Source organism: Diadema setosum, chromosome 12, assembly GCF_964275005.1.
Source record: "Diadema setosum chromosome 12, eeDiaSeto1, whole genome shotgun sequence".
NCBI lineage: Eukaryota > Metazoa > Echinodermata > Echinoidea > Diadematoida > Diadematidae > Diadema > Diadema setosum.
In genome coordinates this window covers 1,030,345-1,046,489 of record NC_092696.1, presented here as the reverse complement: position 1 = coordinate 1,046,489, position 16,145 = coordinate 1,030,345, and the positions used below count along the sequence as shown (strand labels likewise).

The window sequence follows — 16,145 nt, the reverse complement described above, 5'->3', positions numbered from 1 at the left end:
ATAATTTGCCACAATTCCTTCTCTTTGATGCATTTCCAAAATAAATGAAAATAATATTATGTCTCAGTGCTTTTACTGTAGAAAGAACACACACTGTACACACTGTATGCACACAAACACACACACACACACACATACACACATACACACACACTGGCCGCATGATTTTGCATGTGATGTCGCGCTCGTGAGCTGTATGACTAGTGGATGTCGAACTCGTAACGTGCGCCCCTGAACGTAGGCGCATGTTTACCAGAATATCGTATTTAAACTCTTTCCTTAGTTTAATGTGCGCACAAAATTAACTTGACCAATAAAGGTGTTCCTTGAATGCTTTACAAAGGATCATCTTTACGTGTGGGACGACAAACTTATGTACATCTACATGTTCATTATACATTTGAAATATCGCAAATCCCTAGGGAATCAGATCTACATTAATTGTATTTTGATCTGTGAATATAAATCTGAACGAAGGGAACGAAGAGGATTATAACATTTATCAATGAACTTTCTTGATATCACTCGTTGTTGTGCTTCAAATGAGAATAACGACATTGATGCTTTTAGTTTGAATTCACCTTCCATTACCATTTGTATTTGCTGAAGTGAGAATATTTCTGGACGACATTCATAATTCCCATTCAGGACATCTTTGGCTTAATTCACATTATGGAAAGAGTATCAAATGTTAATGTAACAATAATACTGTAAATATCTTTTGAATAATCTTCGATTCGAGAGAAGGAGGGAGAAACACAGTGTTTCGAAAGTTTAAAGGTCAGCATATTGGTTGTTTTGATGGCACTAGAATTGCCTGTTATTATCTCTTCTCTCAGATTACTAAAGATTGGCCTTGTTTGTAAAAGTAAACTCGAAAAGTAAACTGGAAAAAAACAATCTTTCATCTGCAGATCATTTATACTTCAGCGGAAAAATAGAAAACCTTTATTGAAAGCGCGTAAAACCCAAATTAAATGAACGGCTTTGTCTCGCAAGTTATGCTGAACAGAATGGCGCATCATTAACATAAATGTTACTGTGATCTCTTTGCTGGTAAAAATGGGTCACGAAGACAGGTACAATGCATACGACGAGACTATACTGGAATGTGCGTTATGTGTGTATGTAGCTTCATGCAGGCATAGAATGACACGGCCGGGTTGACTTTGCTCAAATTTCCGCTGTGTAGCGTCAGTGGTAAGCACTGCCCCCAACGTTCAAGGATGGAAAGGAGACGACATCCGATTGAGGTGTGTTATCCAGGAGGAGCCTTTAGCAGTGTTCTGGGCCAAGGAGGGAATCTTAGGTCAGCAGCAGAGGGCGATCAAGGCTGGATTCGCTGATGGGGAATTTAAGAGCTTGGAGGAGCGGTTCGACATCAACCAAAACTTCAGCCTCGTCATCAGCGACTTAGAGGTCGCAGATGAGGGTCTTTACTATTGTCAGGTTGAGCTGAAGAATCACGAAAATTTCGACAATTCCACTGTCATGACGATTGATTGTAAGAAATATATGAAGGGTTTGTTAGCAAAAACCGATAAGTCAATTTTTGAAGATTTTAAAATACGATATCTGTCATAAAGTACAAAATTATAAATTTTAAATTGGTCACTACATATAAAGGTATATTTTTGAAGTTATGGTCAAAAGAAGCACACAATTTATTATTATTCTCTTTATTTTTCATGACCTTTAATCGCAAATATTTCCATTTGGTTAATATTGACTTATTTGTTTTTGCAAATTAACTGTTCATATATATATATATATATATATATATATATATATATTTCAATAATAATAATAATTATATACATATCGTACATATACTCCCCCTCTCATCATGTCATGAATCAGTAAGAAATAACCTCAGAGGAGAAATAAGATACCTCTGTGAGTTCGAGGGGATGTTGGGGGGGGGGGGGGAGAAGTTAAACAACAATTCAAATGAATGGAAAAGAAGCAATGAAAGCTCTACTCTAGCATCGCATTGACTTGCTAGCATATACTGCCCCGACCTCGCCATGATTTTAACTGGTAGGAAAAACATCCGCAGAACCTTGATTTGGTACTAGTCCATACTTTGGGGTGCAAAACACGAAACAGCTCGGTGCCAAATTCAGCACAGAAAGTACATTTGTGTGTGTGTGTGTGTGTGTGTGTGTGTGTGTGTTAATTTGATGGTGCCGATTGGCGCATAGCAGGTATACTAACATGAGTGATATGGTATTTGACGTTTTCAACATAATTTATGAACCAAAAAAAAAAAAAAGAAGAAGAAAGAAATCGATATTATAATATATCTTATTTCCGAAGTGAAGTGAGCGAGCGCTTGATAAAAGCATGTATACAAATCCTAGAAAACAGAATATTGTTAACCTCTCTTTAGCTTTCAATAGGCGGGCGTGCGATTACATGTCATGCAATATGTCCACATTAATGCAATCGCAAATTCTTCTTCCATTTTTTGTTTTCAAATTTCCGGGAGGAGAGATGTTTGTACAGGCTATTCCCTCCTCCAATAGCGGGGAGGGGAAACAATCCCCCACCCCCTGGATTTTAAACGCCCATGCATCTGATCATTCTTCAGGTTCTTGTCTCATTATGTGTTACATAGCAAATCATATAACTGTAGTACAACTGCCTTTACATGACAATAGGATGAAGTCCAAAAGTTAGCTATTTTAGTTATTTCCTATGAAATATTGGATTCGAATACAAACTATGTGTCATACCAAAAATCATTATTATCTTTTTATTTTCAAAGCGATGGCGTCAAGACATACAATCGAGGAATGCGTTGATAAGAGTCACTCCCATCAAAGCCGGTGTAGATATCAATCCCCCTACAACACCCCTTCCTTTACACTCACGTGTGTCGTGAGTGGATTCAAACCAAACGTTTCCATGCTATGGACCGAGGAGTCGGGAAAGAGACTGAATTCCGTGGTTTCACAACAGAACACACTTTCTGACGGCACGTACGAGAGGTTCGAGACAATCACTGTTTCAGCTAAACGTGGGACAGAGCAAACTTTCGTGTGCGTGGCTACTGGTGACTCGCTGAATGGAACGTCGACCGTAAAAATCACGGTTCTGCCTGTACCAGGTATCACGAAATGATGCAAATTGTATGTTTCTGAATACATGTAGTAACCGGTATACACGTGATCTTGCTTAAAACCAATATTTTGATTGAGACTGGTCGCGGTTAAAAAGTTCGCTCATTCAAACTTTGACCAAAGTAATCTTCCCACCTCAAAAGTTGTTCATTTTACTCAACGGTCTCCAATTTATTAGTAAAAAAGGGGGGAAAAGATGCATTCTAGGAAAATGTTGACCTATTTCAGTTAACAATAATGATGATAATAATAATGATGGTAATAATACTAATAATGATTGTAATAATAATAATAACAATAACAATAATAGTAATAATAATGACAGTACCAACAATACTAATGATACAAAATGAAAATAATAAGGAGCAGCAGCAGAAGAAGAAACCCATACGACTATTTATAGAGGTATACGCGTCACAAGTCCGAACCAACTAATTATACAGCCCACGATTAATACAGTCCGAGATATCGACTTCTATATAGGCATGGAATAGGCCCATGAGCATAGGTATTAAAAAACGGCACACCAGTCTGACACTCGCTTGTTCAACATGCTTAAAGGGCTCGCATAGTTTTGGTTGAAACCTAACTCCAGGTTTCTAACATTTTGGGGTAAAATAATGAGAAACGAAATATGAAAGGGTATCTAATTCCGAAAGGAATTCAACGTTTATTTCATGAATATTGGTTATGATATGGCTGATATAGCCAAAACAGAGCAATACTAATCAAATGTGGGACCCATATTTTATTACGATTGCTTTGTTTTATTTTTGTTGTTTTTCAGTTTGTTTTGGATGTCTCTGCCATTCTAAAACCAATTTTAATCGAATAAACTCTGAATTCCTCTTAGAATGGCATGCCCTGTAACATTTTATAAGTGGTTTCTTTGTATCTCGCAAAAATGTTAAAAGCTAAATCCTCAGCTCCACCAACACTGTACCATCCCTTTAGTGCATGCAGTGTTGGTCTCATAAGATGTATTTGGCATGGTATTTGGTGTTTCTGTTTTAGGTTGCATATATGCAACCCTGAACCACGACACCAACAAAAAGTCGCCAGACATAGATTTTTGATTAAGAACAGATTCTGAAAGAGCAGACCTTAAGCTTAAATGATATAATTCTTGGTAGCTCATTGCAAATTGACTCTCTTAACCTTTCTAAATATTGGAAAGAAATCACACACTTTGGAAAAGTATTAACTGAGAAAAAGATGGCCCTTAAGTAAAGGGTCTATTTAATCTTTACCAGAACCGTGCCAACTGTGCGATGAATGGGACAAAAGCAGGGTGTAAAACCACTGGAACAACAATAATGAAGGGATTATCAGATTAAATTGAAATTGTGCATGCTCTATCAATACATTCTGCCCATGCTTAATGCAAACTTTCAAAGCAGTAGTGTTATCTTTTCAAACATTTTTGAGTTAAAAGTGAAGAGAGTAAAACGGATTTTCAAGAAATGAAGAAGGGAGATCTAGGAAATACCCTATTTTACTACTTTACCAAAAAGGATCGTAGACAAAACTTCCGAAAACACACTTTTCCGGTCATTTTATGATCGCAAAGTTAGGAATATTGCTGAAGAAGAATACCTTATTTTCAGAAAATAGAAAAAACTCAGGATTGACTTAGTTGACCGGTTTCACCCTTTTTTTAATCATTCCTCACGCAAAATCGAGGGGCGCGACTTTTTGTTGGTTTTTTGATGCTTGGTAATATAATGTCAGACTCGTTGGCATTGTTTACCCGATGTCGGACTGATGGACCCTTTTGCCCTAAATGTCAAACTGATAGGCTGTATGATTCGCGAGCTGTATGGCTCATGGACCTGCAATGCCCTTTTATCAATGAGGAGCTTGTGGGCCGTGTAACTCGTACGTTGGTCTCGTAGGATGACTCAATTAGAAGTGTGTCCTTTGAATAATAATTTTTGTTGGGATAATACATAATGATATATTCGTGCATTCAATAATTACATGTATGTCATTATCAAAGATAAACACACACACACACACACACACACACACACACTGAAACCCAGACACTAAAATCTTACATTGTATAGTTGGCATGTGTTTATTTTACTGTCTTCTAAGTGGAGTAATTAATGAAAACGTATTTAATTTATGTCTATTTCTATCAAATTTCAGGAAAACGTGTTAATCCAGGTGTCATCATTGCACTCGCCATTGTTGTGCCTGTTGCCATAGTCATCATATTTCTCCTTGTCGGGAAGTATCTCCAAAACAAACATCCGGACTATCTACCGCGAAAAGGTGTTCTTTTTTCTTGAAGTCATTATATTTTCATCCATTTGTGAATGTGTGTGCGTATGTGTGTGTTTCTTTGGGTTTCTATGGTTTTTATCATTTTTTCTACAAAAATAGCATTATCAATAGTATTTTCCATCACTGCAGACGACTGAATAATTGTCCCATGTAACATAATTAACAAATCTATTTATCAACGATGATTAATCGATAATCGAAGGAAAAATGCAGCAGACCACACATCAGGCATGTCAGGCATATACTTGAAATAACGCTGGCCTTAGAATCTTGTGCTGAAAAGAGGGGAGACGTAAAAGTGTGAAAAAATATTGTACCCGGAATATGTTATGAACACAACGTTATAGTGATGCTCTTGTTGTTGATGATAATAATAATATTTCAGGATGTGGCTGGAACCCCTGCTGGCGGAGACCAAACATAGCAGAGAGATTTCACGCGATAGAAGAATTAGAGCTGGGTAAGGCAAAAAAACAAACAAACAAGTTTGTAGATAATCACAATCTTCTTCGCTGTATTTAAGAAAAAGAACACTAGTACATTATGCACAGTAACTTTTAATTTTTCAACATGATATATTATGTCTTTAGTTACAGTCGTTGCACAACATATTAGGTTGTATTATGTAATGCAGATAGTTGATATAATATAGTTCTGTGATACTTTATGTGGGATAAAAGGGGATGGCTAGCAACTGATCAGTGGGAATCAGTGGGAATGCTGAGGAATGACAGTTCCAATCCTTGTGGGATTCATTTAAGAGAACATTATAATTGTGGTGTCGAAATTATTTGCTCAAGATTGGTCTCATAGTCAAGTAATGTGCAGTTCAATGATTCCAAGTTAGCATGACTGTGTAATGTCGGGGTGATCGTTTACGGCCCGACACTATTATACTCATGCTAACCTGGAAACATTGGACTGCACAATACTTGAATATAAGACCAATCTAAAGCAAATCATTTCCATAAAACAATTATAATATACTCTCAAATGAATACCACAGGCATTGGCATAATCAATCCCCCAGCTTTCCCAATAATTCCCACTGATCAGTTACTAGCCATCCCCTTTAAGTAATTTGTAATGATATCCTTTGTGAGCAAGAATAGTTGATACTATTGAATCTACCAACTAGATATATTCTCTCCAGCTGTCTCTCTCTCTCTCTCTCTCTCTCTCTCTCTCGTTCTCTCTCTCTCTCTCTCTCTCTTTCTCTTTATTTATCGGTGTATACATACCTGTGTCTGTGCGGGTATATATGGTATATATTAATATATATTACCGTGCACCTCAAAACAAACAAAAAGTCGCACTCCTTGATTTTACATGAGGGCTCAAAAAAAAAAAGGTAAAATTGGTCAACCTAGTCAATCTTGAGTTTTTCATATTTCCTGAAAGAGCAATCCTTCTTCAACATTATGGTTTTTTTTTTGGTTTTTTGTTTGTTTGTTTGTTTGTTTGTTTGTTTGTTTTTTTTTTTGGGGGGGGGATCATGACATGAATGAGAAAATGTATTTTCAGCAATTTTCTACAACCTTTTTTTTTGGGGGGGGGGGAGGGGGGTAGAATGATCATGTAATGTTTTAGAAGCCCTTTTCAGGGCTGCCAACATTGGAAATTAGTTGAAAGTGAGACTCACATAGGTCAATGCTGTAATTTAGGAGTCAAAATGAGTAAGATCAATAGAAATGCATACAAATAAGATAAAGTTTTAAGGCGAGAAAGGACCAAAATGAGTGAGTCTCACTCTCAATGAGTGAGAGTTGGCAGCCCCACCTTTTCATTTCTTGAAATCAATAGCACACTCTTCAATTTCAAGTCTAATAACTCTTGAAAGGATAATGCTTCTACTTTGAATGTAAGCATTTGTCATGGACAGAATGTGTTGATAGAGCATGTTCAATTTCAGCTTAATCTGATAATCCCTTCATTGTTGTTGCTCCAGTGGTTTACATCCTGTGTTTTGTCCGTTTATCGCACAGCTAGCCCGGCTTGGTAAAGACTAAACGCTTGAATACACGTTGTACTTCAGAGCCTCTTTTCTCGGTTCACACTTTTCTATATTGTGTGCTTGCTTTCCAGTATTTATATAGGTTATGGGAGTCCATCTGAATTGCGTTATACATCATTTTAAAGCTTAGAGTCTGCCCATTCATAATCTGTCCATAACTAAAAATCCATGTCTGGCGCGGACTTTTTGTTGGTTTTGTGATGCAGGTTCACAAATGTATAATAATAATAATAATAATAATAATAATAATAATAATAATAATAATAATAATAATAATAATAATAATAATGATTTTGTTTTCGTTTGGTTTCTCTTCTAAGAACCATCATCGCTTACAAAGGAGCAAGTAGAGCAATGCAAGGACGATCTGAAGGCGTATTACCGGATGACACGACGCAGGGTCAGAGTGGATCCACTCAACTTTATGGAACGTGTTGAATTAGATGAAATTTATACCAATTTAAGTTTAATAGACAGAACAAGCAAGCGTAAGACACCAATAACATATGGAGATCTTACAAGCAACAATGGAGATCTTTCACATCGCCTTCTGATCCAGGGTGAGGGAGGTGTTGGGAAAACAACACTGTGTGCTAAGATTGTCTGGGACTGGTGCCAGGGGCGGATTCTCCAGGATCTGGATATGGTGCTCCTAATTCCTCTTCGAGATGTCAAGAACGCAACAAGTATCGGTGATATTGTCAAAAAATATCTCTCTGATTCAAATAAAGCCAAAACGAACCAGTTAAATGACTTCATTTCAACAAATCAAAAAAGAGTTCTCATTATATTTGATGGTTTCGATGAGTTTGGCGGGAAATTAAATGACGAGAACAGCACTGAGTTCATTCATGTTCTACGAATAAAGCTATATATATCATGCAGAATAATTGTGACTACACGACCGTGGAGAACAAGTGAATTTATGTTGGACAAGACTCTTACCGAAGCTTACACTTTTCTTAACGTCGAAGGATTTAGCGAGGAGAATTTATCAGCTTATATTACGAAATATTTTAATATTAGAGAGAAGAACAATCTTGGCCAAGACTTGATTAATGTTATGAAGGAAAATGATGTCATCCGGTCGAACATGGCCCCATTTCCTATCTACTGTGCAATGCTTTGCCTCATGTGGAACGACTACAGTAAGGAAAAACGGAAGGAAATGCAAAAATTGCAAACTTTCTCCAATATTTTTGAAGAAATAATCTCATTCCTAAAAGAACACTACATATCTAAAGTTTGTGAAAATCTTCAGAATCAGAATGGTGTTGAGCAATTGAAAAAAGCTCAAAGGGCAATCCAAGACATAAGTGAGATCGCACTTAACGGTTTATTGGACAGGAATCTTTCATTCCCTGAAGAACAATTCAGAGATTGTCATGATGCCATGGAAACATGCTGCAGAGTGGGTGTTTTGACTATAGAAAGATATGTCATCACAAGGGAGCGTCGATGCCATGTTGACATTTCATCCTTGGTTGCCTCAACTGTTTCTTTCCCACACAAATTGTTTCAAGAATTCATTGCAGTGGTATACATTAAGTATTTATTCGCCAATGATCGCGGCATGTACGTCAAGGTGAAAAACAAACTTCTTAGTCGGCTGGAGGAATTCCGCAACCTATTCTACTTCGCCTCGGGTTCAGGGAATGAACTTGGTCTTGATGTTATCCAAAGCTTAAAAGACTGCCCTGAAGAATTCTTCTATAATAATCCGTACATTGAATTTGAAGTTGATTTTGCTGATGATAGTAAACGTGATTTCTGCGTTGACGTTGCGTTTGAATGTCATACTAAGGAGGCAACAAGGGAAGTGGGAAAGCAATGGCAGGAATACAAACTTACATCCCTTTCGCCTGAACACACGATGTCAGGAGTTGCGTTCATGGTTCGGCATGACCAAGTGGTAAGTGTCACAGATTGAATGTCGATTTGAAATAGACATGCTAATGTGGTAAACCTTTCTCAAAATGCAAAATCGTGTAAATGTTCAAAAGGGACCTAAATGTATAATATTTTATATAAAAATGTCTTTATGCATAATGCAGTTGCAAGATGACTTGTTGAGCAATCTAAGTCTTTATTGTCATAAGTTACTGTAGTAAGTGTAAATAATTGTCATAACTTTTGGTGATTAATTTCGTGAATTATATTTCCCTGCGCTTCTTTTTGTATAATAGTTTTGGTGATTCAATTGTGTTATTGTGGAAATAATTGATTTTTTTTTTGTTTGTTAATAGTTTAACTTTTCAAGCTTGCGTAAATTCAGACAGATTTGCAAAAGGTAACGGCCGAGGGTAGTAATTAGTCAAGCTTTGCTAAAACTGAAGACGCTTTGTATGGAAGGAATATGTTCTGGGCTGCAAGTTTTTTTCTCGTTATAAAGTGGACTCCCGTAAAAAAAACCAACAAACAAAAAAAACAAAAACAAAAATAAAAATAAAAGCAAAAACAAAACAAAACAAAACATAAAAAACTAGAAAATAAAAGTCCACTGGACCGGCAGGTTTCTGTCGTTATTATAGACATTTCGTTATGAACAATAAAATGAAAAATACCCCCCCCCCCAAAAAAAAGGAAAAAAAAAACTTGATCGGATAATATTGCGGTGTGAATTTGTTGGAACTGATATTTTGTCGTAAGTTAAGAAATGAAGAGTTTGTTCGCAAAAACCGATAAGTCCATATTTGCCAAATGGAGATATTTGCGATTAAAGGTCAAGAAAAATAAAGAGAATAATAAGAAAATGTTTGCTTCTTTTGGCCATAACTTTAAAAGTGTACATTTTTATGTAGTGACCAATATATCATTTAAAAGGCATTATTTTGAACTTTATGACAGAGACCGTACTTCAAAATCTTCAAAAATGGACTTATCGGTTTTTGCGAACAAACTCTTCAAATTTACAATACAGAACATAGAGAGGATATTTTTGTGACATAATTGTACTTTGTTGTAAAAATCATTCTGTTTTAACAGTGTTCATCAATACGGGGTATACTGTAGTATATATTCTGTATATAGGGTACGTTGTGTACGCAGCGGGGGCACATAACACGAGGCTGATGTAACTTTAGCTATATACCAGCTCTTTCTAATAATATATAAAATTGAAAATTAATAATTTCCTCACCAAAATTGTGATTAGTGAAATTAAGATATGAATTGGACACGTATTAAATTATCCCATCCCTCTGAATTTCCTACCTTCAAATAAAAATCCGGCGTTCACATTTTCAACCGTATTCTACTGCGGAAACATTATTTATCTACTATCAATCAATGTTCGGTCCATTTGATAGCGATCTCTAAGGATGGACGAAATGAAATGCTCAAGAACTGTGTCGCGTGACTTGGCAGAATATATGTGTTCCACCAGTGTACTTCGTGAGGTACATGTCTGTAACTCACAATTCCACGTGGAATTCTACAAGATCCTCGGCGCAGAGGCTTCGAACTGTCGGGTAAGACCTAACACCATAGATCCATTTTACATATGTTATTTACTACGGACTATACAGAATGGAGTTGTTTACGATTTACAGTAAGGCCAACTTCAATCAGGTAATGCACTAATATATTCTATAAGTTGGCATCACTGGCGTAATCATGAAAATCCATGCGTTAAAGCAGCTGACAGTTGTAAGATACTTCTCTCGCATTTTCGTTTTTGTCTTTTTTCGTTTTGACTGAGAGGGCGCGCATCCTATCTGTATTGTTAAGAAGGGGCTCTCCATTTACCCTAGTACGAGTGTCGAATGATTTGATCTGGAAAATATATGGCAAACACGTATATATAAGGGTGAGAAATTTGAACGACGTACAATTGCCCATTTTCGCACCTTATGCCACTCTTTCCCTTATAACACATCAGGATGATCTAAGAGACCAGTTTCTTTCATGTCATCTAAAAGCCTGGTAAAGTTCTTTTCAGAAAATGTATGGTTTGGTTGAGTTTCGACTGATATTTTGCATTTCACAAGGACTTAAAGCGTAAAAATACCGGAAAAACGCTATTTTTACAATAATTTTCATTTTTTTTTTAAATCAATAATGTGCCTTTTTAAGGTACGTGGCATGTTTTATGTGACCGTGTTCTTGATCTGGCATGTCATGGGTATGTACCACAAAATTATACGAACTCTACGAGCACGTATTAGATTACAGAGAAAAATTGAATTATAAAAGTCCTAAACAGACAAACGTCCGTGATGCTTTTATCTCTATCGCTGCTGCAAATTCGATTTTGTTGTCCCAACTTAAATGTATACTAAAATTTGGTGTTCACCTAATGTACATATCCTGCAAAAATTGTACGTCTACTACCTGTATATGAGACGTAACATTCTTTTATGCAAGATTATACTTAGTTTTCGTCACGGACGTGCGTCTGCTATTTACTGATAAACATCGTAGCCCATTGAACGTAATTGGCGATATTGTTCTCAATCGTAATCGACTATAAGATCTAGCCACATGATGATATGTATGTCTTGATTTTCTGCCCATTCCTTGTCAAATGAGAGCCGAAATTACATCTTTAGAGTAACCTCTGAGAAAAAAAAAAAGAACGTCGTTGATGATTAAATCGTTATCGAGTGGGGCACCATCTTGCTTTGATGGCGAAGGTACAATTACCTTCAGCTCTCTAGCCGGGGAGCTACATGTCATGTTTGGAGCGGACTGGGGCTCGCGTGTGTTTTTTGTACCCTATAATTTACCGAAAGAAAAGCAAATATTGAATATTTTCTCTGAAAATCCACCTCCTTCTCCCTCTCCGAGCAATATATATGGTGAAAGGGTGTCAAATTTCGTATAATTTGTATTGAACCTACCCGCTTAAAATTTTGAAAGAGTTAGGAAGGCTACGTACTCTCTGTCGATTAGTTATCCGTCCTGGAAGATGACCCTAGTGGTAAAACGAACGTCCTTGACAATTTCAGCGAACGTCCCTGACGTAAACAATCCGACCAATACGGATAACTTGTCTCGAACGTGTCCTTTATTCTTCAAAACTTTCAGCTCGAATAACGAAAAGTAAATTTTTACAAGGAAACAATATATTTTTAAGGCCGTATATGATCATGATGAACCAACAGCTCAAAATTTGCTTCCAATTTTATGCTGCAGTCCCTCTAACTCTCTCTCTCTCTCTCTCTACAATTATATACAAATATATATATATATATATATATATATATATATATATATATATATATATCATATATATATAACTCCCCCCCCCCCCAAACCCCAAATTGTCTCAAGGGGGCGACCAATGTTGTACAGAGGCGGATAAATGTTGGTCTGGTCTGTTAGCTTCTCTCTGTACTGGTCGGGGGTTAGGTAATCACATAGACACCAATCATCATCAACTTTCAATACCAAAATTTAAAAGGGGCCAAATATTTCTCCACAGGGGTGAGGACAAAATATAAACAAGGGTTCAATTTTATATAATTAACTCTAATGCTTCAAACAGCATATTTATTCACCGGCCTTCCCGTAGGCCTGAAATAATGAATGGCTCACAAACAATTTCCTTTTTACAACTCATGACACAGTTTCTGCAAATATCTACGGAATGGTATTTTGTCACCATTGCAACACTAATCAATAATACATAATATAACTGGACCTCTCTCTCTCACTCATCTCTTTAACACTCATTAACAGGAGACTCTTTACGACCATTTTACTTTACGGAAGGGGAAGGGGTTTGGTTAGTTGGGAAAATGAAATTAGTGGGGGTGTGGCCACTTAGCTCGACGTCTGTTTGGTCGACGCATGAAGACCTCCTCCGCATGTCGATCTCGTCATCGTCGATGAGTTGGGGTGTCCAGTCGGAAATCTGCCCTTATCACAAACTCGTCAACCGGTTCATCACCAGGGGCGTGGGGAGTCCAGCATCAATACAGTCGCTGTCACTTTACTTTGCCCATGGACCTACAACAATAGGTACATGTTTTTCCTCAGTCGGATGGAATGCTCCGACCATCATGACCATGACGCCAGTCAACCAGTTGTCGCTCGAGTTCATTACACTCTGACTTTGGGTGAGCCGAATTAAATCAGGTGAACAGTCCGATTAACATCATCGTGATGACGCTCACAGTTCTATGTCAGCGAGGTACACAGTGTCAGTGCAGGTTAATAATTAGTTTGGAGAGGACATGATGGGTGAAGGAAGGGGGTTTCCAACTCTATCTTAGTGGTCTCCAACAAAAAAAAAAAAAAATCTGCTCCTGTCTCCTCAAGCTTCAAACAACTCTCAAAGTTCCAAAATTCTCTGACGCTCTTAATTGCTTCTCTACATAATGTGTAGGAGCTCGGTCGAATTTTGCTAGCCACTTCTCTCCTCTCAGCTCAGTCATTCACCACGTTTTGACACTCACCAACTTTGACACTCACCAAGTCTGACAGGAAGCAAAACAAAGGATTTCATCAGGGACCTCCCTGATTGCATAAACTCAAAGAAGGGGCTGTATAGGGCTGTGTACTTTTGCGTCACCGGGCAATTTTGTGTGCTAGTAGCCACTGGGCTACATATATACATATATATATATATATAATACAGCTTATCATCGAACACCAAGTAGTAGGAAAATGGAATTTCGCTTTACGTGTAATTTCTGTGCATTTAAATTTCTTTCTGATGAGGTTTTGGAGACAATTTGCACTATTATAGGTTCTGAATGTTTCACTCACGGAGGTTGGTCCGAGAAAGGAAATTTCTGATGATTACAAATGAAGAGTTTGTTTTCAAAAACCGATAAGTCCATATTTGCCAAATGGAGATATTTGCGATTAAAGGTCAAGAGAAATAAAGAGAATAATAAGAAAATTTTTGCTTCTTTTGACCATAACTTTAAAAATATACCTTTTTATGTGGTGACCAATATATCATTTAAAAGGTATTATTTTGTACTTTATGACAGAGATCGCACTTCAAAATCTTCAAAAATGGACTTATCGGTTTTTGCAAACAAACCCTTCAAATATATATCACTGAACGATACATTAATGTAACTTGAAAATATTACTTAATCACTGAATCTCTCAACTCAAAAGTGAATAACGTTCAGCCTTCTATTTACCTGTAAGAACAAAAGCAAAATGTTTTGCTCACAGATGTTCGTTGGTGGAATAAGTCCATGAATTGCATAGTAGGAGATTGAGAGACGGTGCCACTTTCTAGTGACAGATGCTCCCCTCTTGTATCTTTTGAGTACGGTAGCTCAAACGGAACACATTCAATTTTGGTCTCCATTACGAACGTTCGCTGTGATTGTTGTATATCTTATGCCCTTATGCATTCTTAGTTTTCTTTTCACTACGATTTTTCTCTCATTCCCTAAGTACCTGAAAATGCTGCGACCAAAAAGAAAAACAAAAACAAAAAATCGGAAAAGTGCTGCGTAGTCACAATCAGAATATATTGAAGCAAAATGGATGAAATGAAGGAAGAAGTTTGTAATGGGCATGCGGCAAGAAGAAACGTAAAAGTTATAAAAGAACATTGAAGCAGTTGAAGGAAAATGAGAAGAAACGAATAAGGGATCGAGCTTCAACACATAGAGAAAAGAATTGCAAATGTACTCCCGTTATATCGAATTCCAGTCTCTGGTGGGGATGTTTTTGTTTATTTGTCATTCATTGACATTTCGTCATAACCGAACTAAAATACAACAGTATACAGTCATTGTCTGACGAAAACACGCAAATCCTCCGTTTATCATGACATGGTGTTTTAAACTCACCAATGAAAAGCAATGTTAATTTCAAATCCTATCTCATATAGGCCTTTCTTTGTTTTATTTTACATTTAAGAGACAGAGTGATCGTCAAGTTGTTTGTGCTTTTGTGCTTACTTTTAAAACACATGTTAAAAAGTGATGATTTAGCAATAGGTGTGAGGATGTACCTTGGTACGTTTGCTCTTCCAAAGATTCGTTACTCCGAATGTCAGTTATTGCCTGTATTCATTATTTCAAAGGTTTGTTATTCCGAAAATGAAAAGCAAAAGGTTCGTAATTAATTCAGGAGGTTCCTTATTACAAATGTTTTTGTTCCGAAAATTTGTTAATCCGAAAATTCAATATTAAGGTTCACTATTCTTCAGGTCCGTTATTCTAAAAGTGGAATGAGCCTGATATTCGTTTAGGTGAAAACGATATTATGAGGTTTCTAAATCTGTAGGCCAGTTTCATAACGTTCTGACGTTAGGTAAAAACCTCTGGCACATTAGGGGTTTTGGGCCTGGCACATTTAGAGCTAAGGTAGCAGCATGTGTGATGTGGATTAATATTGAACATTATTTGCCTATAAAGTAGTAACATTCAAATAAACTTCTTGCATATTCTTACAATGAATTTCATGAACGCTGTCGGTTAAGCAATCAAACAGAAAAAGCATGCACAGGAGGGTGTACATATGGGATATTTCCCCTCCCACACGAAGGTGATTTTACATTTTCAGACCTGAAATTCAGCGATCTGTGCAAACGTTTGGTGCAGTACTATTTTTTTTTTCTAGCCTACCCCCCCCCCCCCAAAAAAAATGGAAATAATTGGGATTTTTTTTTAGGGAAGTGTTAAAAGCAAAATCACGGAATTTAGCTATTATCCAAAGTGTGCATCATCTCTGTGTAGCCTATGTACAAAGGCCAGTGAGGTAGAGCTTCAGGAGGGTGTGGGAGGGGGATGCCC

General features: G+C 37.0%; 1 protein-coding gene across 1 annotated transcript in view; it reads left to right on the top strand.

The window, feature by feature from the left end:
• Nucleotides 1-1,179: 1,179 nt before the first annotated feature.
• The window catches only part of LOC140236270 (uncharacterized), a gene marked incomplete at its 5' end in the record, with an annotated part of 262,437 nt that continues 247,471 nt past the window's right edge, over nucleotides 1,180-16,145 (top strand). The window contains 2 exons of the mRNA XM_072316228.1: nucleotides 1,180-1,504; nucleotides 2,771-3,112. Coding sequence (XP_072172329.1) covers nucleotides 1,180-1,504; nucleotides 2,771-3,112 — 667 coding nt within the window. The remainder of the gene's footprint in view (nucleotides 1,505-2,770; nucleotides 3,113-16,145) is intronic.